The 10,548-nt window shown below is 36.2% G+C and overlaps 2 protein-coding genes across 2 annotated transcripts in view; both read right to left on the reverse strand.

Moving 5' to 3' along the window:
• LOC122798749 (zinc finger protein 501-like) overlaps positions 1-10,548 on the reverse strand; it is a 187,990-nt gene that overhangs the window by 30,589 nt on the left and 146,853 nt on the right. The window lies entirely within an intron of this gene.
• LOC122798835 (gastrula zinc finger protein XlCGF57.1-like) overlaps positions 5,187-10,548 on the reverse strand; it is a 9,082-nt gene continuing 3,720 nt past the window's right edge. The window contains exon 2 of the mRNA XM_044067958.1: positions 5,187-7,648. Coding sequence (XP_043923893.1) covers positions 5,778-7,648 — 1,871 coding nt within the window. The 3' untranslated portion in view covers positions 5,187-5,777. The remainder of the gene's footprint in view (positions 7,649-10,548) is intronic.

Raw genomic sequence — 10,548 nt, forward strand, 5'->3', positions numbered from 1 at the left:
TAGCATATTTATGTAGGATTTATTAGTATTTCCTGCGTCTGTAATTCATACAAGATATACATATAGGTAGAATATGTCTGTAGGATTTAATAGGATTTCCTCTTTCTGTAATTGATACAAGATACACATATAGGTAGCATATTTATGTAGGATTTGTTAGTACTTCCTCTTTCTGTAATTCATGTGGGATACACATATAGGTAGTATATTTATGTAGGATTTATTAGTATTTCCTCCTTTTGTAATTCCTATGGGATACACATATAGGTAGTATATTTAGGATTTATTAGTATTTCCTTCTGTAATTCATATAGGGTACACATATAGGTAGTATATTTATGTAGGATTTATTAGTATTTCCTGCTTTGGTAATTCATACAGGATACACATATAGGTAGTATATTTAGGATTTATTAGTATTTCCTCCTTCTGTAATTCATATGGGATACACATACGAGTAGCATATTTATGTAGGATTTATTAGTATTTCCTCCTCTTGTAATTCATACAGGATACACATATAGGTAGCATGTTTATGTAGGCTTTAATAGTATTTCCTCCCTCTGTAATTCATGCAGGATACACATATAATTAGCATATTTATTTAGGATGTATTAGTATTTCCTCCTCCTGTAATTGATACAGGATACACATATGTATTATATTTATGTAGGATTTGTTAGTATTTCCTCCTTCTGTAATTCATATGGGATACACATATAGATAGTATGTTTATGTTCATAGGTAGTTACTAGGCTATCTGCCCAAAGGCATTTATAAGCCTACCCAGAATGTGTTGGCTTTTGCCACCCCCTTAGATTAATTTCCTGTGCCTCTGTCCAGCAGAGCCACTGAAGTGATCCCCGGGGTAAATTTCTGTTTCTCATCCACTCGGCAAGGTTTCTCTTGAAAAGTTTTAGCGAGGAGCTCTGCCTAATGTAGATTGGAATCTTGTTCCAAAGCATGGGAAGTCTCTGTGACAGGAATCTATCCCTCCAGCACATCCTATTTATTGCTGTGGTGAGGTTTAGATCACTAGAGCGTGTTGCTCAAAGGGAATAATCTTTTCCTTAGGTGGAGCATGCCCATCTGTTCTGAGTTGGACATGGCCTTGTATGTCAGGCAGAGATCACCTCTGAGTAGGCGGTATGCAACCGAGTACAGCTGGAGTTTCTTCTGTCGAGCTGCATAGGTCATCTGTTTGAGGCCAGTGATCCTCTTGGTGAGGTACTTCTGTGTTTTTTCCAGCTGTTGCAGGTGTCTTGTAACATACATCCCAAATCAGGCGTTGTACTCTATGATGGGTCTGATGAGCGATATGTAGAGGGGCACAATGACCTCTTTTGATGTGTATGTAAACCCTTTTGTGATAAGGTGTGCCAAGTAGAAGGATTTTCTAACCACTTTGGCAATGTGATCATCAAAGGAAAGTTTACTATCTACTTGGGTTCCCAGATCCCTTATTACGTCTTCCGTATTTGGGGGACCACCACCCATGTGGTAATTTGTGGGTACTTTGTTTTTTCCAAAGAGAATGAAAATGCACTTTTTGGCATTTAGCTTGAGGCCATGATTTTGACACCAGGTGTCTATCTCAGTGAGACCCTTTTGGAGGATGTCTGTGTCAGCTGGAGACTCAATTATAGCCCCTAGTTTGCAGTTGTCTGCGAACTTGGTCAGCCATAGTCCTCCTGTGCTTGCCTGTACCTCAGAGAAGTATATGCGAACAGGAGTGGTCCTAGGACTGAGCCCTGGGGAATGCCACTTGTAACTGGTTTAGAGTCAGACCTAGCTCCCGCAACTCTTACCATGTGGGTTCTGTCCATGAGCCAGTTGGCCACCCATCTTGTGACTTAGGGGTTTATGTTCAGGCTGGTGAGCTTGTCTATAATACCAGAATGGGAAATGTTGTCAAAGGCCTTTGCTAGGTCTAGGTAGGCTGTGTGTACCACCTTTCCCTCATCTATAGCCTTGGTATCTGTCTCAAAGAAGTCCACCAGGTTTAGGAGGCATGATCTGCCCTTAACAAAGCTGAACTGGGTAGGGTCCAGTGTTTGAAGGTTCCCAATGTCTCTCTTAATGAGTTCCATGATGATGTGCTCCATAGCCTTGCAGACCAAGCTAGTCAGGCTTCTAGGGTAATTGTTCCCGGGGTCTGTTGTGGCTCCACCTTTGTGGAGCGGAATAACTGTTGCTCTGCACCACTCTATGGATATGTACCTGTGGAGAGGCTGACTTTGAACAGTGTGTTCAGGTGTGGGGTTAGTTCGTCTTTGAGCTCATGTAGGACGCAGCCTGGAACACTTTCCGGTCCCACTGATGCTGTGTTTTTGGCTTTGGAGAGGGCTGTTTTAACCCAAGTGTCTGTGATTTCAGGAGCTCTACATTCTTCTGGTATGGTTATGGGCCCTTTAGGGGGTGAAGTTTGCTCTAAACCTGTCTGCCAGGATGTTGGCAATATCAGTCAGTTCAGTGTATTTTGTACCATTCTGCACCAACTCCGAGCAGATCTGAGCATTGCCACTTAGATTCTTGACATAGCTAAAGAATGCCTTGTGGTTATCTTTGGAGTCCTTGGTCATTTTTCTTTTGAAACTCGCCTTGGATTATTTTATGAGGGATCGTAGTTTCTTGTTGATACTGATCAGGGATGTCTTCCCTTCTTGGGATTTTACTCTTTTCTGTACTAGTTTCCTCCTTCTGTTGTATAGCTTGTTTATGGCAGGAGTCCACCAGACTGGTTTCCTTTTCTTAGAGGAGTGAGTCTTGATTTTGCTTGGTATAGCACGATCCATGCATTCTTGTGGGTGCCCGTAGAATGCATTAGTAAAGGATTTTGCAGCTTGGGCAATGTTATCCTTTAGCATGGGGGCTTTGAAGCTTTCTACCTTGGTCTTAAGTAACGTGAAGTTTACTTTTGAAAAGTTTTTCACAGTGATTTCCTTGTCCAGGGGTGGGGGTGGAATGTGGATATCCAAAGTGATTTGTTTATGATCATATATAGCCAGTGAGGCATTGATCTCCGGTGTGGAGCACCGGTCGCCCATGTTGGTGATGACCAGGTCCAATATGTTGTCACTTCTGGTGGGAGTGTTGACCAGTTGATCCAGGGTGTTTGAGTTTATAAATTCTAGGAAATGTTGGGCAAGGGAGTTAGTACTTGAGTAGTTCTCCCAATTAATGTTTGGGTAATTGAAATCACCCAATATTAGGGTGTTTGGTAGGACCATCATATTTCCCAGTGTTTCCAGAAATGCGGAATGGGTGTCCTGGGACATGGTGGGTGATCTGTAGCAAGCAATAATGTGAATTGCAGTTTTGCCTGGTGTTAATTGCACATGGATGATCTCTGAAGCATCGTGCTGTGCCACTAACCTGGAGGTGTGGGTATCCTTGATGAATATGGATACGCCCCCGCCTTTTGCATTTTGGTCCGGGTTCTGTGGCCAAAATGTATGGTATGAGTTGTAGCCTGGTAGGATTTATTAGTATTTCCTCCTTCTGTAATTCATATGGGATACACATATAGGTAACATATTTATGTAGAATTTATTAGTATTTCCTTCTTCTGTAATTCATACAGGATACACATATAGGTAGCATATTTATGTAGGATTTATTAGTATTTCCTACTTCTGTAATTCATATGGGATACACATATATGTAGTATATTTATGTAGGATTTATTAGTATTTTCTCCTTCTGTAATTCATATGGGATACACATATAGGTAGTATATTTATGTAGGATTTACTAGTATTTCCTTCATTTGTAATTCATATGGGGTACTTGTAAGGGTATCATATTTATGTAGGATTTATTAGAATGTATTTTTTTCTGTAATTTATATGGGATACATGTATGGATAACATATTTATGTAAGATTTATTAGAATTTCTTCCTTCTGTAATTCATATGGTTCAAGTTTCCATTTCCCCTCAACAACTTTTATGTCATACTGTTTGCACAGTTTCCAGTGTAATATCCTTACTACATTAAGTCTTTTAGTACACAAACTTTCAGACATAAGTGATACCTCCAAGATGACTCACTGTTTTTCATTATATACTGCAAACCTTTTGTCTGCACCTTTTACTGTTTCTATTGATTTTATGAACCGATGGGCATGCAGTCCACTAACTTGACTTGCCTTAACATTTCATCTTCGGGTTTGAATTCATCTTGCCTGTGTGTTTGTCCCAGTAGTTTTCTGTATATCCATTCCACTACAGTTCTGGGCTTTCCCTTTTCAGCCTTTTTTTCCTGAACACATTTTTCACATTCTTTTTTTTTTTTATAAGTACTTTTTACTGTGACCTAATTTTTGTCAATTTTTCCTAAAGACATCTACTAACTAGAGCAACTATGTCATCTTAGACTTGTTTTCTTCATGACATAGAAGTTTTACTATGTTTGGCTCAGATGATGTTAATAACTTTATATGCTATCCTCAAACAACAATTTATACATGGGGCGAATTTCAAGGAGGTCCATGCCTCATCCAGCCCAAGGCATATACATTCATGCCAAACAATGTTTCTTGCATATCAGTTGATGAGTATAAAGCAGTTTTCTTGTTTTCCTATCATACTTTTTGAGAACCCATTCGATTACACCAAAGCTGTAAGTTAGAACAGGAAGTACAGGTGGATTTATAACTTGAACCTTATTCCTAGACATCAAATCAGTTTTCAGTATCACTTTCAGTCATCTAAAACATTTCCTTACTAAGCTTTGTTCTAATCTGTTCATGCTGTATTGCTGCCCTGTCATCTATTCTTAGATATTTATATACTCCCTCTTGTGCATTATTTTTATACGTCATTCCTTTACAAGACTTACACTTTCTTGATTATTCATATTTCCTGCTATAAATGCTGCTTAAGCATATTTGTTGAGACCAAAATTACATTCTTATTATATCTGATAGGGTTTTAATGACATGTAGTTAAACTTTCAAATATTCATCAGATGAGCAATGCATTCTTAGATAATCCACAAAAGGCAGGTGACATGTCTTTTGAAAAGACTTTGTTGCAATCAGACTGAATCCATGACCTAGGCTAAGTAAACAGCTTAACAGATTTAGAGCAAGGCAACCAAAGCAGTAATGCTTACAAAAAAAAAAAAAAAACTTGGAATATTCCATACTGGATTTTTAAACCCTGGAGAGTAATTTGCCCTACTTTTGTGGTTCAACTGCAAATTAGTTTGCCACTTTTTTATAGCAATGGCACCATAACATTGATGTGTGGTGACTCTTGTACATTTCTGAGCATTTAATAATCCACCGTTAAATGCTTTTTTGCAATTTATAAAATACTAAGACGTCTGTTCTTTTTGCAAGTCTCCATTATGGTAATGTCTAGCCAAACATGATCCTTAATGCAGTAGGGATCTCTTTTATCCCCCTTCTGTTCTAATGTCATGCTCAAATATTTATCTAGATGACTACATACTCTGTCTGCATCAATTCCTGCATGTAGTTTATACTTTGTTGTTGTTGAAAGACAAGTTATTGAATAATAGTTCTTATGGTAATCTACAGTTTCACTTTTAAGTATGAGACTGTTTTCCCCACTGTTATCCAGACTGTTGTCAGTCATTTCAAGGTGCACCTATGGGTAGTTTTTTTCTCTCCATTAAATCATATTGCAAACATTTTAATACTTTGAACCAAACTTTAGGCATAGTGAGTGCACCTCGTGTTTTTCAGTTGGGATCCTTTCTTAACTTTACCTGAGTAACAGTCTTCTTTCCAATTCACATTCTCTGTATTAGAATTTGTTACTTTTTTGCCTGCTGTGGATCCTCTGATGCCTCTTCAAAGTACTTGCCTGTCTGAAGGACTTGTAACACATGGCACATTTATAGGGTTTCTGGCCAGTGTGGATACATTGATGACGCTTCATACTGTACTTTTGTGTAAAACTCTTATCACATGTGGTACATTTATAGGGCTTCTGCCCAGTGTGTATATTCTGATGCCTATACATATGACCCTTCTGCCTAAAACTCTTACCACATGTGACACATTTGTAGTTTTCCTGTCCCGTATGGGTACTCTGATGACTTACCATCTGATTCTTCTGTACAAAACTCTTGTCACACATGGTGCATTTATAGGGATTCTCTCTAGTGTGTATATGTTGGTGCTTTACCAAGTTACCCTTCTGTATAAAACTTTTGCCACACACAGTACATTTATAGGGTTTCTGCCCAGTGTGTGTATGCTGATGCCTATACATATTACCCTTCTGTCTAAAACTCTTACCACATGTGGCACATTTGTAGTTTTTCTGTCCAGTGTGGGTACTCTGATGGCTTATCATCTGATTCTTCTGTACAAAACTCTTGTCACACATGGAGCATTTGTAGGGTTTCTCTCCAGTGTGTGTATATTGGTGTTTTACCATGTTACCCTTCTGTGTAAAAGTCTTGTCACACATGGTGCACTTATAGGGTTTCTGCCCTGCATGTATATTCTGATGCCTGTACATATTACTCTTATACCTAAAACTCTTACCACATGTGATACATTGGTAGTTTTTCTGTCCAGTGTGGATACTCTGATGACCTACCATCTGATTCTTCTGTGCAAAACTCTTGTCACACATGGTGCATTTATAGGGTTTCTGTCCCGTGTGCACAAACCGATGCATTGCTAAACTTCTTTTATCTACAAAGCTCTTGTGACATGTTACACATTTATAAGGTTTCAGACCAGTGTGGACTAACTGATGATTTACCATAGCACTTTTGCTTCTAAAAGTCTTGTCACACATTGTACATTTGTGGGGTTTCTGCCCAGTATGGATATACTGATGTTTTACAACCAGATTCTTCCATGTAAAGACTTTGTCACATGTGGTACATTTATACGGTTTTTGCCCAGTGTGGATCCTCTGATGACATATCATACTATTTTTGTATTTAAAGCTCTTGCCACACACACTGCAGTTATGTTTCTCTCCAGAGTGGATTGACTGATGATTTTTCATAGTGCTTTTGCATGTAAAACTCTTGTCACACATGGTGCATTTGTAGGGTTTGTGTCCCATGTGGATATACTGATGAAGTACCATAGTCCTTTTCAATGCAAAACTCTTGTCACACACACTGCATTTGTAGGGCTTCTGTCCACTGTGGATTCTTTGATGAGATGTCATATTACTCCTCTGTGTAAAACTCTTGTTACACATGGTACATTTGTAGAGCTTCTGATCAGTATGAATTATCATATGTACTGTTAAAGTCTTTCTGTCTGTAAAACTCTTGCCACATGTGAAACATTTGTGAAGCTTCTCTTTACTGCATATCTGCTCTTGTAATGCCACTGTGTTATTTTCTCTTTTCCCACTGGGCATTAATTGATCAGTTAAATCATTAGCATTGAATGTTACACTGTTGTTGTGATTAAGATGACTAAGTGCCATTTCCATGGGAGTTTGGAGATGCATTTCTAGTTTGCTTTTTTTGATAAACTTCTCATTACTTTCCTTACAGTTATGTCTGGTTTCAGAAGGCACTGCGTTTTCCCTTGTGAGTGACATCTTATCTGAGACAGCTTTGTTAAATTCAACATCCTGGGATTTCTCATGGAATGACTGAAGACTCTGAATATCAAAGAAATATGCATTCCTGTTGACTTAAAAGAAATAAAAACACTGTGTAAGAACATGTTTTCTTGCCATGAGGCTTACAGTATAACTTTGCTATTGTGTCCTTGCACAAAGCATTTTTTTTATTCTAACTATAGTAAACAAACAATGGACTGTTGTAACAAAAAAATACAATAATAAATGTCACAAAAAACTCTACCCCGTCATTATGCCTTACTGTCCTTCTAAATACATTTAACAATTATATATGGTTGGCTGCTTCTCTTACTTCTGCAAAAGAGTTTCCAATAGTTCATCTGGTGCACTTGTCATCTAACTGTTCCTTATAAAATAAATTTCTCCTATTTAACCCCAACTTCATTTAAGAGCATCATGGGTGTTCTTGGGCAAAAAACCCTACCCAGAAAACAGTGAAAAGCTAATATAATTATAGTTATAATAAGAGAAAAGAGGATATTAGTTGTACATTTCAAAAGTAATAAACTCCACAGTTTTCCAATAATGTAGATTTAATAATTTAAAATCCTCTATAATGCTAGAGAACTGTTATGATGTTGTAAATCTCCTGTTCCATTTGACATATTTAGGAGCTAGTAGGTATTAAACAACTAGACTGAAAGCCTTAATTTTGCTGCAACATGCAATTTGCCTCTGATGGAATAGTAAGAATGCTTGTAAATAGGCTCACAGGTGCATACTTATATACCAGGCCTCTGACCACTAGGGCCTTTATAAGCCTACCCATGCAAACCGTCACAGCTGTGTCCCCAAGTATCATGGGTTTTTATTTGGATGGGGTAGTTTAGGAAGTTTACAGAGGTTATGTGGGAGGTATTTTATTTTGCACATTACTTTCTGCCACTGTCCATCAGGGTCTTATTTAATATTTAAACATTTTTGAGCTCAATGATTTTATGAATAAACTGTATTTTGTGTGTAAAATTTTACATATGACAAATTTTCAGTACTGACCAGAAACAAATTTAAAAAATAGGGTAAAACCTTAACTATTTATTCAACAAAATTAATACAACTAAAGATTCCAAAAGGAGATAAAATGTCTGTAGATTTGTTTTTTTTTTTAAATATAAAACACAAAAGAATACTAGAATGTAAAGAGGAAAGTATAAAAAAAACTGAACCTTACCTCATATATTAATTCCTTAATGTAAGACAAATTAGGTAATGTAATCAAGTTGTTAAATATAACAAATTACACTGAACTGAATGTTTTAAATGCCTCAAAGAAATAGAAAAGGCAGAGGTATAGAAGAAATATTACGAGCACTTAGTAAAAAGTATAGAAAATGTAACAAGATGAATACAATGCAAACTGATATTAACAAGGGCATTAAATACAAATGTAATGACTATAGTAATTATGTATTAAAATAACAAACTGATAATCAAGAAGTTATACAACATACAAAAAAAATAAAAAAAGAGGTATTTTGCATTGACAGGATAACACCTGAAATGTATAAAATATCCCGAATACACATAAAACATTTAATATAACTGTCTGTCTAGTGGAAATACTCATTAACTATCTCTATATTAAAACAAAAAAAAAGCTAGGTGATTGTTCATCTCACTGACATAACTTTGTTAAATGTGGATTATAAAGCATCTGTCTCAATATTTTCTGAAAGAATAAAGGGATACTTACTGCAATGAACAGACAATGATCAAATCAGTTTTATAAAGAGAGAAACCCAGGGCATTATAAAACATGTAGTTCATATAGGTTATTCAGCTAATAGTGATGAAGAACTAGCACTATTTAGTTGAGATACTATAAAAACTTTCAATGTAATCACTTGGGGTTATTTATTTATGTCATTAGATGTATATGGATTCTCTAAAACAGTTATGAATCTATTGTAAATGCTATATATATGACAATAAAACATGTATTAAAATTGGTCTTCTAATTTCAAGAACAATAGATAATCAAGAAAAGCTCTGTCCACTATCACACACACTGTTTGCCTTGGTAAGAAACACCAGCAAATGTAAGAAATAATTTAAAAATTAAAGGTCTTCAAATAACTATCTATTGATCAAAATGTTGTAAGTTGCAGATGATACTCTTTTAGCACTTACAGATACTGATTCTTCATATAATCAAATTAAGAAAATAACTACAAGCTTTAACAAGATATCTGGTTTTAATTCCAATGATAGTAAAATTAAATAATTATGAATTGTGAACAAAATTACAGGCTGAAGTCTAAAGAAATATATAATGTATATAGTGAGGGGAGCACTGAATATTTTGGAATAACTCATAGCTAGAAACAACTCAAAATTAATGCTCAACAAATATTACATGTAAACTCCAAATAAGATTATATAAAACTTTAATAAAGAGAATAAATTATTCTTTACATTTTGCAATCTTTTTTTCTTAATAAAAAAATTACATTGCCAAAAATTATACTTTATACAAACTATGGCTTAGTTTTCTGCTAAAACTCAAATAAATAAAACGGATAATGCATTGTAACGGTAAACCTAATAAACCTAGAATAGCTTTTGAGAATCCTATTAGAAAAATAGGATGAAAGGAAACGGGCTTTCCCAAAATAATATCTCATATAAACGCGTTCAGCATTAAAACTATAGCACAGTATTTTTCGAGTGTGTACCAAGTTAATTGGAAAAAAGCATCTTACTTAGCATGTCTCTCAGTATGATTACACAGTACTTACCTAGCCTGTCTCTCAGTACATTACACAACACTTACCTAGCCCGTCTCTCAGTACCATTACACAACACTTACCAAGCCTGTCTGTCAGTACATTACACAACACTTACCTAGCATGTCTCTGAGTACCATTACACAACACTTACCTAGCCTGTCTCTCAGTACCATTACACAATAATTACCAAGCCTATCTCTCAGTACCGTTACACAACACTT

The sequence above is a fragment of the Protopterus annectens genome, chromosome 3.part1 (genome assembly GCF_019279795.1).
Source record: "Protopterus annectens isolate FY-2018-M chromosome 3.part1, PAN1.0, whole genome shotgun sequence".
Classification (NCBI taxonomy): domain Eukaryota; kingdom Metazoa; phylum Chordata; order Ceratodontiformes; family Protopteridae; genus Protopterus; species Protopterus annectens.